The sequence below is a fragment of the Doryrhamphus excisus genome, linkage group LG2 (genome assembly GCF_037039965.1).
Source record: "Doryrhamphus excisus strain RoL-2023G ecotype Guam linkage group LG2, RoL_Dexc_Guam_v1.1, whole genome shotgun sequence".
In the NCBI taxonomy this organism is placed as follows: Eukaryota; Metazoa; Chordata; class Actinopteri; order Syngnathiformes; family Syngnathidae; genus Doryrhamphus; species Doryrhamphus excisus.
The window spans coordinates 4,965,121-4,986,528 of NC_136358.1; the positions used below are offsets into that span (position 1 = coordinate 4,965,121).

A 21,408-nucleotide genomic window follows, 5' to 3' on the forward strand; every position below is an offset into this window, starting at 1 on the left:
AATTAAGGGCTAAATCAACAAATCATTCCATGATCAGAAAAAATGTCAGGAGACTTGAGTTTGATTCCACCCTCGGCAATCTCTGTGTGGAGTTTGCATCTTCTCTCTGTGCATGCGTGGGTTTAGGTATGAATGCGAGTGTGAATGGTTGTTTGTCTATATGTGCCCTGTGATTGGCTGGCGACCAGTCCAGGGTGTACCCTGCCTCTCGCCTGAAGTCAGCTGGGATAGGCTCCAGCACGCCCGCGACCCTAGTGAGGATAAGCGGTAGAAAATGAATGAATGAATGAATGAATATCAGTATCAACTGGTATCAGTACCCTGGTGAAAAACTAAATGTTTTTTGTACATTTAAATATGTAAATTCAAATAATCATTTTACAAAATAGCTACAATATTAACACAAAGTGCATTTTATAGAGAATAATTAGTTTTACATACACAACATCACATAAAACAACCCAAAGAGGAGTGATTCTGGCTTCCAACAAGCGTTGTTAGTGTGATGTTTCTCCACAAAACTTTGCAAATCACTGCATTTTTTTTTTTTTGCACTCATGTCTTTCATCACCGAAAAAGTGTCTTTCTCTTCCTCCTCATGTGATGCAATGAAGCTTGAAGTTCTTGCAGCTGTACAGTGGTTAGCGGTTGTTGTCCAACTCTTTCACAACCTGGACACTGACATTCAAACCCAAGGACTTCCTCAATGACAATACACTACACAACAGGCGTAGGTCTGTCAGGGTCAGCCCCAAACATTCTGGCCATAATTTTCTCAAAGCAGAGTTCAGCGTCCTGGAAGTCACTCCCAGCCAAGGCTTTAACTGTAAGGCTTATGCAATTGAGTATATTTACATAATTCCTCCAGAACTCTCTTAGGGTCAATTCAGGTGTGAGGTCTTCAAAGCACCTTTGAAACAGTGCTTTGGTGTGGAGTTTTTTTAAAGTTTGAAATTGTCCATCAGCCAGATGAGAGTATGTGGTATAAGAGGACAACAACGCCACTGTGATGAAGCTAAACTCCTCCAGCACCGCGTCTTCCAAATGTTTCAGGAGGATGAGCAGGTGTATTGACCCACTCAATGAAAATTTGCCTTGTGACTCATACCTGTTAGCTGTCCGCATCACAGACAATTTTACTCCTTATGACATAATTTTTCTTGAACATGCTGGCTTGTTGCAGTAGGAATCTTTCAGCCTTGACCATAGCCCTTGAATGCAATTAGGAATTTATCAGCCGCACGTTTATCCAATCTTGCAGCCTCACTTTGCCTTACAACACTTTGTATGCCTGTTCACTTCTTAAATTTGTGGATTTGTGTACCCTGCCTCTCGCCCAAAGGCAGCTGGGATAGGCTCCAGCAACCCCTGCGACCCTGGTGAGGAAAAAGCGGTAGTGAATGAAGCAAGGAACAGTTTGCAGCGCTGTCTCCTTCCTGTTGAACAGTATGGGCCGTTCAGGCACACTTGGAATTTTGAGTGTTAGGCATTAATTGTTTTTCATTTTTATTCACATACCCTCTATGGCAATTGACGAACCCACTTTGGGAACCACTGATCTTAGGGTTATGAATATATATACTATAGCAATATTAACACCACAGAACACTTGAAGGACATATAAAATACAGTAATAAAAGGCAGAAAACTTTCTTTTACCCAGTAGATTGTCTTGCACACTGTAAGGGGCATTGCAATGGAGGCTACTCATAATATTTCTTCAGCAGGTCTGAAAATGGCAGCATTTGTTTGTTTTTTTTATGTTAGAAATTAAATTGCACATTAGAGGCAATTGTCACAAACATTCCTTTAACCAGACTGTGACAATTCAGGATGTATAATAGACGCTTCTGCAAACATTAAATTGGTGACACACAGAGACAGCAGCAGGCGCATGCCAATTGTATGCATTAAAGCCGTGCGTGCGTGCGGGTGAAGTGAGGTGAGCAGGAAATGAACAGGAAATGCGAAAATTCAGCGAATTTGACTCAGAGAAAACAGTTTTGTGGAAGAGACTGGTGAACACATTCATTATGATTTGGATTTTTTCTACTTTTCATGTTTCCCCTGACTGCATTCTCCTATTTATGCTAACCGATTTTTTTCCCGTTTTAATTATAGCACCAAGCATACAAGTGCTCTATTGTATGGAAACTGACCCTTTGTGGCATCACTGGTGTGTCTCATTGTTTGCTGTGTTTAATTGCTGTCAGTCGTTGCAGCACAGATGCTCGTTCTGTTTTTCCAGAATTCTCAGAGAGAATACTGTGAATCCTACATAATTGCATTAACTACAGCCAAGCCATTGATTTTTCTGCCTCTTTTTTTTTTTCTTGACGCTCGCCTGTGAACATTATGACTTTTTTTGATGATTTGATGTTGCTACCAGAAGAAAGCGCCTCGCCCCTCTCTGTTGCTTTTAGCTGTATAAACAAGAACATTTTAATTACACCTTTTTTCCCCTTTGTTGCCCTTCAATAAGAGCTTTACAGCACTCCTTCTTATTGCTGACTTTAATTAAAGCCAGCAAGGTGTAATCTGTAGCGATTAGAATTGGCAAGAGCTAATGCGCACAACCTTTGATGCTGATAGATGGATGCGTTTTCTACTTAATGACTGCTCGCTGAGTCAGAGTGAGAGGCTAACTGTTCACTTCCTATTGCCGGTAGAGTGCGCTTTGCTCCATTTAAAATTCAGCATGTGACCATGTATCATTATGAAGAATGAACTAGCCTAGTGGTATTCCTGTTTAACCCGGCGGACGTCCTCACAGACAAGAGTGTTTTAATTGTTTACTTGTAGTCATGTACATGTGTTTCGGCAACACTGTGTGCATTCTGCTGTGTTTACAACATGTCTTTATCTTGAAATAATTCTGTATTGCTGGGGAGGCTACTCGCCGGTAAAGTTCAAATAGATTTCCTGACAAAGTGAGGCCTGTGCATTGACATTTTGCTCTGCTTGCAGCAGTGCTTGTGTTGTCTCCATCCAAATTAAATCATAATCTGTGTGTCTTTTTTTTTTTTTTTACCCAGTGAGCTTTTGGGTGCAGACTTCACAGAGACCTACTACACAGACGATGGACAGCCAGTGACTGTGACTAATCACAATCACACCGTAAGTACACATGCAAACTGTAAACACAATGCTGTCTTTTTTTACTTGCAATAGTAGAATAGCTTTCAGGCTTTAATGACGGCGACAATTTTTTTTGATGCATGATGAACATAAAGGTAACATGAACATGAAGGTAAGGAACTCAAACAATGCACAACGATGAGCCAATTCAAGAAACAATACAAGCAGTTGATGTTTGCTAAATACAAGGATGAAGAGTCTTGAACCAGTCATGATGTGCTATATATACAGTAAAGTCTCGTTATATCGATATTCTCGGGAGTCGGAAAAAATACCGATATAACCGGACTATCCATATATCCGATCCTGCGCCGAACTGCATTAAAAGTGGGCGGATCTTTGATATGGCATGTAATTTTCTCCTTGAGTTCATGGATTGCGTATCTAGCATGCTTTTGTACTACAATAAATTTTGTACTACAGTAAATAAAAATAAACTTACGCTGTAGTGATTACCGGTTACCGGGACATAATTCACCCCGGAACTATCGATAGGGAAGGTGTTGCCACCCGGAGGGGTAGGCGCGAGGGACGGGTGTTTTCCGCTGTGTGTGCTGCACTCTGGTGGTGGAAGTGTGAAAAATAAAGTTGACTGGAAGCAGCCGTTCGCCGTGTTCTTTTTTGGTATTGAAATCCTTAAGCAAAGATTGATTTAAGCTGCTTTTGTATCGATATAAGCAGACCAAATTGGCTGGCGGGAGATGAAAAGGGCATCCTAGTAACCGGATTATCATAATAACCGTGTATCGTACTAACGGAGCTAATTATATCATAAAAGACTAGAAATTTCCCGGGAAATGAAAATAGTATCGTAATAAGTAGTCATTCGTTTTAACCGATATCGATATAACGAGACTTTACTGTATCACTATATTGACACTTACTATGGTACACATTATGTCATTGTATGCTCATATCACCTTGTACTTCGGTACGAGGTGCATTATTTAAAAAATAAAATAAAATAAAAAAACAAAAAAAACCTTAAACTGTATTATGGAAAGCAGGAAGTGAACAAATGTAACAGTTACTGATTGTAAAAGTACCATTTGGAGGGTTAGGATTTAATAAGCTTTGCTTCTTCCTAGTCCTTTTGGACATGTGTGTTTTAAAAGTGAGCGCCCAGACGTTTTATGGTACATTTATTGTAACAGAGAGACAGAAATGTAAAAATAAACAGTATAAATAAAGGTTGTACATTAATTTGTATATGATTGAGGGGGGGGGGTTGTCACATAGTATTTTATGGGCAAGCACAGAGGTCAGACATTTCTTGTAGTTGGTCACCGGGATTGCACGCATCTCAGGAAGGTTATTGGCCGTTTGAAGACACCTAAAAGCTCTGGACTGTTCATACCTTTGAATGGCGTAAACATCAACCCCAATCCATGGGCTTGCCAATCCATGTGAACCCATTTGGCATCAGACTGTAAATACTGCAGAACGTACATTAAATGTCACACAGGCCATTGTGTGCACTTTTAAAATTCATTGTTTGATAATTTCTTGGCTCAGGAACAACATGACTCCCTCTCGCTGGGGTCATTAGCATAAAGAGCGGCGGCGCGAGATCCAATCATGATCGAGCTGCGTGTGGAAATGGCAAACACACACACACACACACACACACAGAGAGAGAGTCTTGCAGTCAAAAGGCAACGTGAGGAGTAACAGATGAAGTTAAAAGAATTGTCAATGTTGCTTCTTGAGGGGGATCCTGTGCATACAAAGATGATTTTTCCACTTACATTGCAGAAGATGTCATATTCTGCATTTTCTTTTTCTCTTTGACTTGCGCATCCACTAAACTGATTTGGCTGAGACGCTTATTAGATTACCACTTGTGAGGTATGTCTTCCAAAAGGAATTATAGACAGAGGTAATTTTATAATGCAGTGTACCTGAGGTAAAACTGCCGCAGGCCTCCTCTCGGGATGGGGACCCCCCTCCCCCCCCAACACACATACACACACACACAGACACACACATTGCCGCATCCATGATTGTGCCACATGGCGGGTTGTGGACAACAAGTTACAATTCAATTGAGAAATATTTAATCTCCAGATGCATGATACCGGCTTTCTTGCTGATATCTTGTATACCGATATGGTCCAGCATTTCAATATTGATATCAATATCAACAGATGCCGATATGAGCTGCAGCTCCCTCAAACTAATGTCAGGTCACATCTCATGTAATGAATGAACACGATTTAATAACACGTTCCAATTTCTGTGTGGCGCAAACATTGACATGACAACCGCTCTCTATCTTGTGTGACGACCATTGACCTCAAACACCATATATGCTGATCCAGAGCATGCCAGTGGGGCCTTGTTGAGCCATGATGAGTGTCCTGGCCATGCAGCAACCGGGAGCCTTCTTGTCCATAATACACACCCGCCCATACCACAAACAAACCGTCACCATGGGCCACATAATCCACATAACAGGTACATTTTGTTGATGGTTTTTGAGATTCTGAGGCCCATTGTTGAGCCGTTCATCCATAACCATCACCTCATGTTGCAGCATGATTGGATCTGTACATAATTCCTGGAAGACGAAAATATTCCAATTCTTGCATGTCCAACATACTCACTGGACATGCCAGCCACTGAGTATGTTTGGGATGGCACAGACCTAAAACGTACACAACACTAGACACACACAAACTTAAAAAGCACGTCTAAAAACCTCAGGTAGGGCTTAACAAGAAGAAACTGATGTTTGGGTTGCTCACCTGTCCAGACACAGTCTCAAGTTCTTGTTTTTTTAATGCACAAGATCCAGAAAATGATACTATGTAAATGTTACACTTAGGGGGGAAAAAGTGGGCTAATAAATTCACATTAAAAGCACAAATACTGCGGATTTCAGAAAACAGATGGAATGATACAGCACTCTACAAGAAGCAATGAAGTCTGTAAAATTAAATATTGTTAACTATAATGATTCATTCATTCATTCATTTTCTACCGCTTTTTCCTCACGAGGGTCGCGGGGGGTTCTGGAGCCTATCCCAGCTGTCTTTGGGCGAGAGGCGGGGTACACCCTGGACTGGTCGCCAGCCAATCACAGGGACAAACAACCATTCACACTCACATTCATACCTATGGACAATTTGGAGTCGCCAATTAACCTAGCATATTTTTGGAATGTGGGAGGAAACCGGAGTACCCGGAGAAAACCCACGCATGCACGGGGAGAACATGCAAACTCCACACAGAGATGGCAGAGGGTGAAATTGAACCCTGGTCTCCTAGCTGTGACGTCTGCGCGCGAACCAACTATAATGATGAAAATGGTAATATTAATGATTATAATGATGGTAATAATGATAAAGATTATAACAATAATGATAATAATGATAATGATAATAACAATAATAATATTACAATGACAATAATAACAGGGGAAAACAAGACAGTGGCATGAACATGATTATATCTTGCAAAAAGCGGTAGGCATTTATTAGCTTTTGCTTCAACCTACACCTTTTGGGCTTGTGATCAGATAGATGAATACAAATGTAAATGGAAAGTTATATTTTGATTGATGTAAGAAATGCACTGTAATGTTTCATATATTTGCCCAAAAAACAAAAAAAAAAAAGCTCTGGATCGGAGCATACGGTATTTGCAGCAAATGGTAGTCACACCAGATTTTCCTCTCCCTGTATTTCATTAGAAAGACCAATTGTTCCCATACAGTCGATTTTATTCAGGGGTTTTCAAGCTCTGGCTTCTACTTGGCACTATCGCCAGGCATGATTCCCACTAGCTCCCACGGAGTAGACGCATGACTCTGGGCGGTTACACTTCCAGTGCCTTAATGTTTGATATGTAATGTAATTTTGCTCCTCAAGTTGTACTTTTGTTCTTGAATAATATGCACTTGAATATTATGCACTGCAATGCACTTTGCAAATGCAATTACGCGTCTTGGTGTTTAAGAAGATGGCATATTTGAGACGACACCTGCACATGCCCCGCTGCAAGCCGTGTGTGAGCAAAAACCCAGCCGCAGCATTCAAATCACATTCTGGCAGCAGACTAATTGCTGGATGTTTGCAGGGTTGGCAGGGCGGGGTAGAAGCTGTTCTTTCTCGCTGACAATTAATTTGTATGTTCGCTATAACTGAGCTGGAATGAAAGAGCTCATTTCACGCTCTGATGAACTGACAATTTGGGATGGTTTAAAAAAAAAAAAAAAAAAAATCAACCTGCTTGCATAATTTAAAGCTAGTGGCGATAAAGTCTCTGTTAACATCAGCTGCTGATAATAAGAGGTTTGGAGCTACTTTTCATATCACCAAAAGTTCACAACAAAGCATCAGGGCGGCTTGTTTGTGTTTCACTTCAACATCAAAACAGAATGTGGTCAAGTCGGAAATAATGTAAATCCATTTAATGCGCTCCAGACACCCAAAAATTGGGGTAGCGAGAGGACAGGATTCACACCAACAACAACTTCTGAACATATTTGATTGTTTGTGATCTTTGTTTTATTAACACCGCCAACGTTAGCTTTTTGATTTATCATTCATTTGTCAGGGCGGCACGGTGGACGAGTGGTTAGCGCGCAGACCTCACAGCTAGGAGACAAGGGTTCAATTCCACCCTCGGCCATCTCTGTGTAGAGTTTGCATGTTCTCCCCGTGCATGCGTGGGTTTTCTCCGGGTACTCCGGTTTCCTCCCACATTCTAAAAAACATTTTTTTTAGAATGTGGCAACTCCATATTATCCATAGGTATGAATGTGAGTGTGAATGGTTGTTTGTCTATATGTGCCCTGTGATTGGCTGGCGACCAGTCCAGGGTGTAGGCTCCAGCACCCCCGCGACCCTCGTGAGGAAAAAGCGATAGAAAATGAATGAATGAATGAATTCCTTTGTCAGGATGGACATAGTATCATGTAAACAAAGTATCGCAAGAGTCCATCCATAAATTACTACTCTATATTTTATGATAACCATCACAGTGCAATGTACCTTTAAGACGCTATGGTTTGTCTTCCAGAATCACTGCTTCTATCATGGCCACGTGAGAGGACATCCACATTCCTGGGTGGCCCTCAGCACCTGCTCAGGAGTCAGGTATGTGCATTTTACTAACATGACATAACACCACAGGCAACATGCTAAGCACGCTCTCTTTGACCTCTGTTAATATTTCAACAAGAGAAAGAAATGAGCTCCCGTATGATTCATGTCCGGGATAATATGCATGGAAATTGGCTAGATAATAGCTGTAATAGTCACACTCTTGTTTTTTTCTTAAGATTTAGGTTTATTATTAGCTTTATTTTCTGCATTAAGCCGCATGGATTTGGACTACATTTAGAAGGAGGGAGGACTAGGATTTTCCTTTTTTCATCTTATTCAGGAGTCGTTTTGATCCTCTTAATGGTTCCCGGAAAGAAGTTCTAAAATATAACTGGCAGAGATGGGTTTTAAGGTGGAAATGTATGCATATTCAAGAGTATCATCATATTTTAATAATATTTAAAAAAAATAATATACAGAGACAATGTGCCCTGTGATTGGCTGGCGACCAGTCCAGGGTGTACCCCGCCTCTTGCCCGAAGACGCCTGGGATAGGCTCCAGCACCCCCGCGGCCCTCGTGAGGAAAAAGCGGTAGAAAATGAATGAATGAATGAATATACAGAGACAATGTGTCCTGTGATTGGCTGGCGACCAGTCCATGGTGTACCCCGCCTCTTGCCCGAAGACGGCTGGGATACGCTCCAGCACCCCCGCGGCCCTCGTGAGGAAAAAGCGGTAGAAAATGAATGAATGAATGAATATACAGAGACAATGTACCCTGTGATTGGCTGGCGATCAGTCCAGGGTGTACCCCGCCTCACGCCCATAGACAGCTGGGATAGGCTCCAGCATCCCTGCGACCCTTGTGAGGAAAAGCGGTAGAAAATGAATGAATGAATGAATGAAGAGACAATGTGCCCTGTGACTGGCTGGCGACCAGTCCAGGGTGTACCCCGCCTCTCGCCCGAAGACGGCTGGGATAGGCTCCAGCACCCCCGCGACCCTCATGAGGAAAAAGCGGTAGAAAATGAATGAATATACAGAGACAATGTGCCCTGTGATTGGCTGGTGACCAGTCCAGGGTGTACCCCGCCTCTCGCCCGAAGACAGCTGGGATAGGCTCCAGCAACCCCTGCGACCCTCGTGAGGAAAAGCGGTAGAAAATGAATAAATAAATAAATATACAGAGGCAATGTGCCCTGGGCTCCAGTATACCCTAGTGAAGATAAGCGGTATGGAAAATGGATGGATGGATGGATGGATGGGTGGTCATACACTGAGGTGCTAGTATACTAGTGCACTGTTTATTCTGTGAGGCTCATGTACCTCCCCCCAACTTTGATGCAGGGGCCTGATATCTTTGAATTCTTACAACACTTTCTACCTGGAGCCAATGGCTAGCGGAGGTCCTCCCCATCACCATTCATTGCTGGCTGCGGACCAACTGGAATTTCATGGTGGAATGTGTAGCCAAGGCCATCACAGCACAGTGTCTACGCTGTCCTCTCACATCTCCAACGTCCTCAAAGCACATCATTCAAGGGTGAGTACAAATACTGTATCTGTTAGTTGATGAATTGATGGTTACGGATTGCTATTTGTGTGTAATTGATGGTTGAATTCTAACTTTGACTGAGTGCTGCAGGTCGACTTTAGTGAAGATGAAATGAATGTACTTTACTTCACTGCTTTTCTAGTTGGTAGCGTTATTTGTCTTGACGGAATTGTCTTTTTTTTTTCTCCTCATTCATTCTCCACATCAATCATTTTAAGGACCTCACATTAGCTAAAGCACTCCCAGCGCTTCACAAGGCCACCATCCTTCTCCTATTCCTCCATTTCTTTATCATTCCCATTCCTGCATCACACCCCTTAGTTCTCTCTCGCTCTCTCTATTCTCTCTCTCTGGGCTGGCACCCATTCATCCATCCGCCAGCATGAGGCGAACCAACGCTGGGTCCTGAGGCTTTTGTTTGCTTCAACAATAGTCCAGTGCACTACGGTGGTGCCACATAGCCGAGCCAGCAGTTTGTCTACCTTTTAATCAATGAGCTTTAATCACAGCAAGGCCTCATGTAATAGCTGCGCTTAAACCTTAGGAAGCCTACTTGTGGGGGAGAATCTGGAGTCGTAAAACTGGCTTTAAAGTCGGGGTGGCCTGATAGCACTTGTTCATGTCTTTATATCTTTTCCGATGCCGCAGTGATAACAATACCAATCCAGTACCACCATTTTTTTTCAATAGATTTGTATGCATGTTTACTCTACATTCATACCTTTTGATTTAGAGTTGCTAATGTGCATGTTTTTGGAACATACAAACTCCATAAAGAGATGCTCAACGGAGATTCAAACTCCATCAGCTTGTGATTTTACTATTTTATTTTATGTGTTCTTTGTAACCTCAATCCCAGCACAGGATTTCAGCAATTCTAAGAAAATATGCTTTATGTGCATAATGACTCAAGTGCAGAGCAGATTTTATTATAGTGAAAGCACCATTCCAATCATCTTCTTGCAGGCTTTTTTTGAGATGCCTGATTTAGCGAGAATTGTGATGGAAATGATGTTTGTTACAGTAAATTGTTGTGATTTTTTCTCTGTGTAAGTATAATAAGGACATGTGTTGAAGAATAAGTACGTAATTATTGAAGAAATATCAAGGACAAAAAGACAGAGGGAAGTATCCTACCGACATATCACACAAAGGACTCCTGTGTAGGCCTGTCACAATATCAAATTTTGCTGATAATTCCTACAAAATATTTTCAACATTCAATATTATCGCGGCTGCACGGCGACCGAGTGGTTAGCGTGCAGGCCACACAGCGAAGAAACCCAAGTTCACTTCCACCTTTGGGCATCTCTGTGTGGAGTTTGCATGTTCTCCCCGTGCATTTGTGGGTTTTCTCTGAGTACTCCGTTTTTTTCCCACATTCCAAAAACATGCTAGGTTAATTGCCGACTCCAAATTGTCCACTCCAGGGTGTACCCCGCCTCTCGCCCCAAAGACATTTTTGAAAAATAGCAAAAATTGCAAGAGAGACACACTTATTTACAAACTCGCAGATAGCACATATTCATTATTTTATGCATGCCAGGTTGCAGGGGCAATGCAGTGGAGCTGCAAGTTTAAAAATACATTTAGCTTGGCCATGTATTCTTCCAGCTATAAACCGTGGTTCTCCCCACCTCTGTGGATGCACTTTGGCATTAAGAATCCGACATTAATACGCCTTGCCCGTTGTACACTCTGGTTCTCCTGGTCACGATGGTCGTAGGAAGCAATCAAAGTGAGTGGGCTGCATACGATGCCCACACATGTACGTCCCCAGTGAGATAAGCATACGACAGCCTTACATGAAACGTACGAGTCGCACACCACACTCACAATCTAAAAGCTACCAATATTGGAGGGCAAGCGGCATAAATCACTTCCTCAATAAGTACGACACCATCGCAACCCCTCTGACTACCATGTGTCCTCTACGTGTTGGCCACATCCAAAAAATTTCCCAAAATTGCAGATCCTGTGTGCATGTAACTCCCTTTTTCAGCAGCATTTCACATCCGGTGTGTCAAATTCTGAATGTGTCCCAAATGTGGCCCAAACTGTGCTTCCTTTTGTCTCCGATGACAGGTGAAAAGGAACACGTGGGGCACCACCAAGTACATGGAGCTCTACATCGTGGCTGACAACACGCTGGTACGCCTTATTCACATCCGAGTCTTCTTTCTTTCATAGCGAGGTGTCCACTTAATGAAGGAGAGGATGGACAATATGCTCAGTGATGGGATGCTCTGCTACTTTGGTTTCATTATGACTTTTTCCTTCTAAGTGCAGTCATATCCCAGTATAATGTGTACAATTATGATGATGGACACGCTTAAAAGCGGAAAAGTGGAACTTATTAGCTTACACTGTCTGAGCAGAAAGACATTTTTTTTTTTTCATTATTGCCACTGATGCCTGGCCGTTTCTCCTTTACAGTTTAAACGGCAGAATAAAGACTATGAGAAAATCAAGGCGAGGATCATGGAAATTGCCAATTACGTGGACAAGGTAATCCAGGTGAGCTTTACGTCTTATTTTGTGGCGAGACTGACTTTCTTCCGTGATGGTCTTTACAGTTCTACAGGGCCCTGAACATCCGTGTTCCTCTGATTGGTTTGGAGGTTTGGACTGAACGGGACCAATGTATTGTCAGCGAGGAGCCCAACGCCACCCTCTGGTCCTTCCTCCAGTGGAGACAGAAGTTGAAGTCCCGCAAGAAGCATGACAATGCCCAGCTGCTAACGTGAGGACACTCAATACTCACAGTTGGTGTTGGAGCTTAAAAGCCGAAACATTTTGTACGCTTATGCAGACGTCTGTGCAGTAAAGTAGGCGGAAATAGTCACCATAAAAGTGGCTCTTTTGAGTAGTTTAGTCATCGACTAAAAAAAAAAAAAAAAAACGAGCACAAAAAGGTTGTCTCTCAGATGCTGTGAAAAGCTTTTTGTGATAAAATGACACATTTCTTTTGGGTGACAGACCTCAAACACAATTTTTTATCACAAATGCCCAACAACTCACCTCGGTTTTCTTGGATGTTCCACTTCAACTCCCTGTACACAAAAAGTACAAGAAGCGCTTTCTAGGGCATGGGTTAGCGAGCTGTTTACCTTTAAAAATCAGGGGTACTCTAAGAGGTAGCTTTTGGGCTAAAAATAAATTATACACAACCAATAATAACCCATAGTATTCATTCACAACGTGAATGATCATAGTATTCATTATCATAATAGTTTGACATAATTAAGTGGTTCGCAACACCCGTAGCTTCCACTGAGTATTTTTCAAACAGTTCAATTCAGACATTCTGCCTCAGTCTGTGTCAGTGTTAAAGGTTTTTAATGAAATAATTTGGGAAAAGTTGAGTGTGCCACATTAAAAAAGGTTAACAGGCCGTAGTTTGACCATTCAGTTCGAGTGTGTCCACTGACTGAACACACAAACACACTGATTCGGCACGCATGAGACTGATGAGACAGGCCTCGCTTGCGTTTGGGATGCTAAGTGCACAAGGTGGATGGAAGTCTCCTTGCGATGTGACATGTGGCATCAGAAATCAATGTGCATCCACTGCGGAGTCACTAAATCAACAGGGAGCAGATTGAGGTTAAGTGATTTTTTTTCTCTCTATGTGTATGTATGTGTGTGTGTCACAGCGGTGTGATTTTCAAGGGGACAACTATCGGCATGGCACCGCTGGAGGGCATGTGCAGTCTGGAGAACTCTGGAGGGATCAACGTGGTATGTGGGAATAATATTAGCCCTCATTGTGCTTCTCCAAACATCTTTTCTTTTCACTCACTGTTACAAATCATTCATTTTTGGTTAATCCATACATTCTGTCCTATAGAGGAGGCATCACAAGTGATGTTTTTCCTCCCATGTCTTCTGAAGACAACTTCTGGTGTGACTACCACTGTTTCAGAAGAATATTCTAAGAAGGATATTTTAAAAAATAAACAAATATCATTCAGCAGGACAACACCTTCAACCCTCGTGAAGAATAATGCATTTAAATGCAGAAAATATTCCGCTGAAAGTTCAGGATTGTCATTCAGACAAGATGTGTTCAACGTGCATCCACGTATCTACACCACCTTTCGCCCGAAATCAGCTGGGATAGGCTCCAGCATACTGCAACCCTATTAGCTATAAGTAGTGTGGAAGATGAATGAAGGAACAAATGATCTCCTTGTTGGTGTTTTCATGAATTAAGAATCAGTCATATCAAATCAACATGAACCAAACACAAACAGTGGTTTGTTCAGCAACATATCAGAAAAAGACAGAAATGTCCAAAGTTAATCTTGTTTTGCCTAAAACGAAAACTTTCAAAATTAACACGTTAATAACGGACGTTTCCTTTAACAGCGGCAATTTTTTTTCATGTTAACGTGATTTCAACCACTTATTACAGATAAAAACTTATTTCTATCTGCGATTGAATGTGATTAATTGTGAGTTAACTATGGACAAACTGCAACAGATTCAGCAGATTAATTCATGGTGTTGGTAAATGTCTATTGTACTACCGTAATTCCCGGACTATAGAGCGCACCTGATTATAAGCCTCACCCACTACATTTTTCGAGGAAAACCGATTTTGTATATACACAAGCCGCACCTGTATATAAGCCGCATGTGCCCACATTAAAACATGTAAACATATTTACAAAGAAAGACGGTACACAGAGAGAGTTTTCAAAGTTTTAATAATATAACTTTCTTCACAAACGGTGCCTGTGTAAAACGGTAGCAACATGGTACAACATGGCTTTTTTTCATTTTTTTACATTGCTCCAGTTCTTCCCGCTTCCGTTTCCAGCGTCTCACCATCGATTCGTTTATGCCAAGTTTACATGCAACATCTCTGTCTCCTTCTTTATCGGATAGCTCGATTGCTTTTAGCTTGAAAGCTGCGTCATATGCCTTTCTTTTTGCATTTTTCTATGATGAGGGTATGTTCACGCTAATTTAATTTATGCACAAGACAAGAAGTTGCAGTCTTCCTCGACGCATATATTCCACCGGTCTTAATCTTACCTTTTCTACTCGAGATCCCCTAGCGGCCGTTAGAAAAATTATATAAATTGGCCGCATCACTGAATAAGCCGCAGGGTTGAAAGTTTGGGGAAAAAAAGTAGCGGCTTATAGTCCGGAATTTACGCTATATTACCCAGAAGGCTCAGTGCTGGAGGGGAAACCAGAAGTATACATGCTATACACGAGTGAGTAAGGCTGGTATGCTAATAAACCAATAAAGACTTCATAGTTATTTGTGTACATCGCTGTTCCTAGTTTGTTAAACACACACCAAAGCAACCAATATAACTATTTGCATTGTAATTGTGATGGGTGCAGTAGAGCAGTAAGTGTCTTTTTAATTTGCTCTGTTACCTCATCGTAAGCCCCCCGGGAGGTCCCCACTTCTGACTAGCAAAGTACACCATTCTCGTTGCCATGGTGAATCAGTGAATCTGTGATCGATGGCAGTGTCTAATTACGGAAGCCACATGCTTCACCTGACTTGATGAATTCGTGTCTGCTCATCCGGGCTTGGTTTTTAGGCAACCAATTACACAAAGGCGCTCTTGTTTTGGATTGGTTGAACTCAGCTCAGTCATTTATCCTGGATGTCTGAAGCCTACTTGTATGCAACGGACCCAAATTGGCAATTTATTCAGTGGGATTTGTTTGTTCCCGTCGAAAGTAATGACCATGTGTAAGCAAAAAGGGCCCGTCTTGAGAGATCAATAGTTTGATTAGCTTCTAACAGGCTGCTGGATGTCTTGTGAGCAGAGGTGGTATGACAAATTCAAGCGGCGTTGTGTGGAAAGCGCCTCACGCTCCCAAATTATGTTTTTGTCATATTGCAGAATTTTGAAGCAGAGGTAAAAAATGAATGACTTCACATCATATTGAAATATTGTCATTGTGTTGGTGTGACACAGAACTGCGGATGGCTTTTATATTCAATTCAAGCCACTTTGCCCTGCGGCGTATTCAAATCTAATCATGCACATTAAAAGTTTTAACAGGAAACATAGTGCACTCAGCTCTCTGTTCAATGTTTACGCCAGCAGGTATAATAAAAAGGAGTGCACTTTGTAAAAAAATAAATAAATAAATAATAATAATGATTGATTGTATCCACTTTAAAAGGCACAAAGCTACAGAGTGGCTTTTAACTTGTTGGTATTTGGAGAGCTGATTAGAAAAGGACAAAAAATGCGTTCTTTGTACAGTGAAACCCGTTTATGTTGACACCCTTCTGATCGGCTTTTGACTTTGACATAAGCAAATTAGCACCGAACCGAATTAGCACATTCATTCATTTTCTACCACTTTTCCTCACGAGGGTCGCGGGGGTGCTGGAGCCTATCCCAGCTGTCTTCGGGCGAGAGGCCAGCCAATCACAGGGCACATATAGACAAACAACCATTCACACTCACATTCATACCTATGGACAATTTGGAGTCGCCAATTAACCTAGCATGTTTTTGGAATGTGGGAGGAAACCGGAGTACCCGGGGAGAACATGCAAACTCCACACAGAGATGCCCGAGGGTGGAATTGAACCCTGGTCTCCTAGCTGTGAGGTCTGCGCGCTAAGCACTAGACCGCCGTGCCACCCGAATTAGCACATTTACTTGCTAATTTGGCCAAAGACATAAGGACAGTTTGTCACATTCTGTGTTTCCTTAGAGGGGGAGCTACTGGGCGCACCTGATGATAATAACTGACACATCTATTTATGCTGATTGCTGGCAGCTGGGAGACCCTGAATTATAACTCCTATTTCTGCGCAAACATCTGCCAAAGTCAAAATCCAGTCTTATGTACTGCTACGTGGTACTATGCCATCTTTACAGCATCGCTTTTTGTTGTTTGGTACAAAAGAATACTGAGGTTACCTGATCTGCCTCTTGCCGCTGCGTCTGGGGTCCAGACTCGCACCACCCAACCATGACACCTAGACCCAACTCTTTTTGCTCGGTTTTTCCGGTAATCACCAAGAAACAATAATGTTTTTTGTCATCTTTTGTCATGTGGGCTAAGCCGTCTATTATTAATTAGAGCGTATTTTTCCACTCACACTGTCTCAGGTGGGTGTGTCCAATCCCAGCGGCCACCAAAATTGATCTTGCCTTGATTCCCTCACTGTCCCTATGACTGTAGCATGTATCTTCTCCCTGGCGCTGCTGTACCTTCCTCGCCTGTGTAAGCCAGAGAGGGAAGCATTTGAGGAATACAATTCCTCCTCGCTTGCTTCCGGGCTTATTCGACCCTCCTCGTCTCCATTAGCAGCAGGATTCTTTTTTTTTAGTAGAAAAAAAGATAAATTACTCCGCCCCGCATTGATTATTGTGTGCTTAATAACATCACTATTACGAACAACTACTCCCTTACTTTATTAGATTCCACTTTCAACTCCCTCCACTGCCCCAAAGATTTTCACTTAACTAGATCTTCATAATGCTTACCACCTTGTTCGCATCCGGGAGGGATGAACCGTAATCCCGATATACTCGCCAGACTGTACTCGCCGCTCTCCGAAGTGGCACACCAAGAGATTATCCAACTCCTGTCCCGTATCTTTTAGGGGCTTCAGTAGGATGTTGAGAATCATGTACTCCTGCGCCCAACCCTTCTCGTCCACGGCCTCCATGTAGGACTGGACTCAGTTGCAGATTCGGAATACAAGCCTGGACAGAGGGTGTGGTTATCATCTTGGGACTTGCTCCTCCACGGCAAGTCCAAGAAACTAAAACCTAAGTAAATTGGCCCTTACCCTGTTGAACAGGTCATCATCCGACCTTCAAGTTCGTCACCCTCAGCAACCAAGCGCTCCAGAGGTACCTCCTAGTCAATGACCATTCAATGTTCATGGTCAAGGCCATTTTAGTGACCGAGCAAGGGTTTCCAGTACTTGGTCGACTCAAATCAGTCTGGTTTGATCGATCCCTCATATTGGAACCTACACATCGTTTCCTGAAGAAGCCAGGTAGGCCACCAGGTGGCGCCTGTTTATAAACAGGAGACAGGGGGGAGAGTACTGTCATGACACTGTTTTGTGCCTCTGCCTTCTCGTTTTGTGATAATAAATGTACATGTGCAAATCTTTGTTGGTGTTAGATTCCAGGTTAATACTGCCATGCTTATATTTTGAGGCTTACTTTGCACTGAGCATGTTGTGTTACTAGACGTTATTTTATTATTTCTCAGGTATTATGAAAAGGAGTGCACTTTGAAAAATGTCATTTACTTTCACTTTAAAAGGTAAAATGCTACACAGTGGATTTTGACTTGTCAGTATTGGACAAAAAAAAATCTTCTATTTTCTATGCCGCTTGTCCTCACTAGGGCTTCAGCGGTGTGCTTTTAAAATCTTTCATTTATTATGAATAAATAATTGTGGTAACACACCATTTTACATCACCCTTGATAAATTACTTTATTTTGGATCAGATCATAAGTAAACACCATTATGATGCCCCCAGGACCACTCGGAGGTCTCTATCGGGGCGGCGGCCACCATGGCCCACGAGATCGGACACAACTTTGGAATGAGTCACGACCACGACGGCTGCTGCGTGGAGGCGACCGCCGACCAGGGCGGGTGCGTCATGGCGGCTGCCACTGGGTGAGGCCTCTTAAAAGTACCACATTCAGCCCTGCAACAAAAAGGGTCACTTAGCCATGACTTCCACTTCTGCTACAGACATCCATTTCCAAGGGTATTCAGCCACTGTAGCAAACGTGACCTTGACAGCTACTTCCAGAAAGGGGGAGGCATGTGTCTGTACAACATGCCCAACATGAAGGACCTCGTGGGTGGGAAGAAGTGCGGCAATGGCTTCGTGGAGGATGGAGAGGAGTGCGACTGCGGCGAACCTGATGTGAGCACACTTCTATTTGGCTTTTCTACTTTGGAGGTTGTCTGTGGATTTGTACTATATGACCCATCACTACTTCACTGCAGTTTTTCTTGTTTTGAGTTTTTTCTGATTATTTGTGGGCGGCACGGCGGTCGAGTGGTTAGCACGCAGACCCCACAGCTAGGAGACCAGGAGTTTGCATGTTCTCCCCGTGCATGCGTGGGTTTTCTCCGGGTACTCCGGTTTCCTCCCACACTCCAAAAACATGCTTGGTTAATTGGCGACTCCAAATTGTCCATAGGTATGAATGTGAGTGTGAATGGTTGTTTGTCTATATGTGCCCTGTGACAGCTGGGATAGGCTCCAGCACCCCCCGCGACCCTCGTGAGGAAAAAGCAGTAGAAAATGAATGAATGAATGATTATTTGTGATTTGGCCAATGTCATTAATTACTTGCAAGGAGAGCGATTGCAATAATGAAATGACACGTCTTTTTTTTTTTAATACTTTATTTTTATTTATTTTTATATATATTTTAAACAAAACGTCAACAGTAATACAAACACACTCAAAACAAAAAAAAGGGGCACTGGACATACACATCACACAATTTGGCTATCCCACATTCCCTGTCATGGTGCAATTTGAGTCATTTCCTTGATTTTTTGTCCGTGAACAGTGTCCATTTCACCCATTTTTCTCCACAAATGTCTTCTTCAGTCCTCAATCTATGTGTCAATAGTTCCATGTCGACATGTCTTTTTTTATGCGCCCTGTGATTGGATGGCGACCAGTTCAGGGTGTACTCTACCTCCCGCCCAAAGATGCACGGAGCAGTCGCATCACAGTCAGTCAGTAACTTGTCTAGATTGCAGGTGCGTGTACATGGGATTATGCCGTGCCCTAGACCCCCTCTTTCAATCATGCCAGAGGAGGGAAGTGTGCCATGCTTTGGTTTGGACCGGAGTACTCGCACTCGCCAAACATGCCGGACTTCAGGCATGAAGTGGGAATGATACAATTGACCTTGTTTGGGTACACCTTTAAGTTCTTCCGCATCATATTGCTCTAAGCTGTAGAAGCAGAAAATGTATTATTATTTGTGTTTTTTTTATTATTACCTCTTCATTAGTATTAATATCCAAACAAAGTTAGAATTGTCAGAAATATCTTGCCCAGATAAAGAATTACGATTCAGCAAGGAACTAAGAGCTCTGGGCTCACCCCTAATTGATGAATTAATTGATTAAATGTCTGTGTAGTGCTCCTTTTAAGCTTGGCTTTATCCTTCATGCAGCATGCGTCTCATCTTTGCCTCACGCTTGAGAGATTGTCGTAAAGTTCGCTCAAATGTCTGCGTGTGTCACATCAAGACGGAGGCTGAGCAAACCCGCTTTGCTTTGAGCGGCCGTGAAGAGCTGTGTCACAGAAAGGCTTCTAACAAGACCCTGCTTGACAAACACGTCACCAACGCTTGGGTTTGCAGACTAGTGAGTTTGTGAAAGTCCATGGAGCGGTTTGAGAGTTCTGGATAAGTCCATTGTGTCTTCTTTGTCACAGCATACAGTACTCCATGCTTTTGTTGTTGTTATTGTTGTTCTTGTCATTACTCAAAATCCTCTTTTCATGTCAGCGTGATCACCTTCCTCCCACATTTGTTACAAGGAGCGTAGCAGTGGCGCTACAGAGGGCGCCATGGCAACAGGAAATGCTCTTGGTGTGCAGCAATGTGTCACACCTCTGCATTTTATTTTTACACCTACCCCCCCCCCCCCCCCGCCCCAATCTTTTTGAAGTTCTGACTTGCCTGTCGTACCTTTTTTAATCCCTTCTTGCCTCATGAATCCCACTGCAATGTCACTTATTCTTAATGCGTTATGAGTGTCATGGTGTACTTAGTAGCATGACTTAGGGCTTCATAAATGAAACTTTCGCTTTCTTGTGGTGTTTTTTAAAATATATGTACTTTATTTTTTATCAATACAAATACAAAACAGCCACGACAGACAGGATCATTATATTTTTTTGAAATATAAGGACATAATTACACAAGCATGGATACAGATGAACCGCAAAAAGTCCACAATTCGTCTACGTCAACCAGTTCATCAAGTCACAGTCCCCACAGGAATTTTTTGACATGAAGTTGTATAACATCACCATCAGTAGTGTATTACAGCAACATTACACATACTTACTGTGAGTCTAGTTCTGGTTAGTATAGGTCTACACGGCTGTGCTTTTCCTTGGCCGCTCCGCCCCACAGCCGTGGCACGACAGCCACAGCCGTCCACAGCCTCTTTTCAGCTCAAGATAGTATAAATTGTGTGAAAAAGATGATATAAGGAAGGATTATGGACAATATAGGTGACCTTTCAAGAAACAAATGAGGCTATCAATATTTTTTTATATTAGTTTTCCACAGCTGTGGCCATGTTTTTGAGATTTCCTCAGCCCGCTCCGCCCCGTTAGCCGAGGAGTCCGGCCAGCCGTGGGGCCAGCCGCTCCGTGTAGACCTCTAACTGGTTAGTGATCTGCGATGATGAATGTAGTTCCCCTAAGTTGCTGGGGCCACTTAAGTAAAGAGTTTGGCTTCTCAAAACATGTTGCGTTCAAAAGAGTCATACATTTGCATCACAAAAATGCCTCCTCAAAAAAATCAGACCTCCCAAAACACTTGCCGTTATATTTGTACAATAATATCAATGCAATGTTTTTGCTCCCATTTTTTTCCCCAATCAGATCAACAGCCACATCTTTGCATTATAACGGCTATGTTCATCA

At 42.5% G+C, this 21,408-nt stretch overlaps 1 protein-coding gene across 1 annotated transcript in view; it reads left to right on the forward strand.

Moving 5' to 3' along the window:
- Positions 1–21,408, forward strand: part of adam19a (ADAM metallopeptidase domain 19a) — a 72,039-nt gene that overhangs the window by 36,380 nt on the left and 14,251 nt on the right. The window contains exons 4-12 of the mRNA XM_058067908.2: positions 3,036–3,117; positions 8,164–8,240; positions 9,538–9,733; positions 11,831–11,896; positions 12,182–12,253; positions 12,322–12,488; positions 13,402–13,486; positions 18,247–18,389; positions 18,468–18,645. Coding sequence (XP_057923891.2) covers positions 3,036–3,117; positions 8,164–8,240; positions 9,538–9,733; positions 11,831–11,896; positions 12,182–12,253; positions 12,322–12,488; positions 13,402–13,486; positions 18,247–18,389; positions 18,468–18,645 — 1,066 coding nt within the window. The remainder of the gene's footprint in view (positions 1–3,035; positions 3,118–8,163; positions 8,241–9,537; positions 9,734–11,830; positions 11,897–12,181; positions 12,254–12,321; positions 12,489–13,401; positions 13,487–18,246; positions 18,390–18,467; positions 18,646–21,408) is intronic.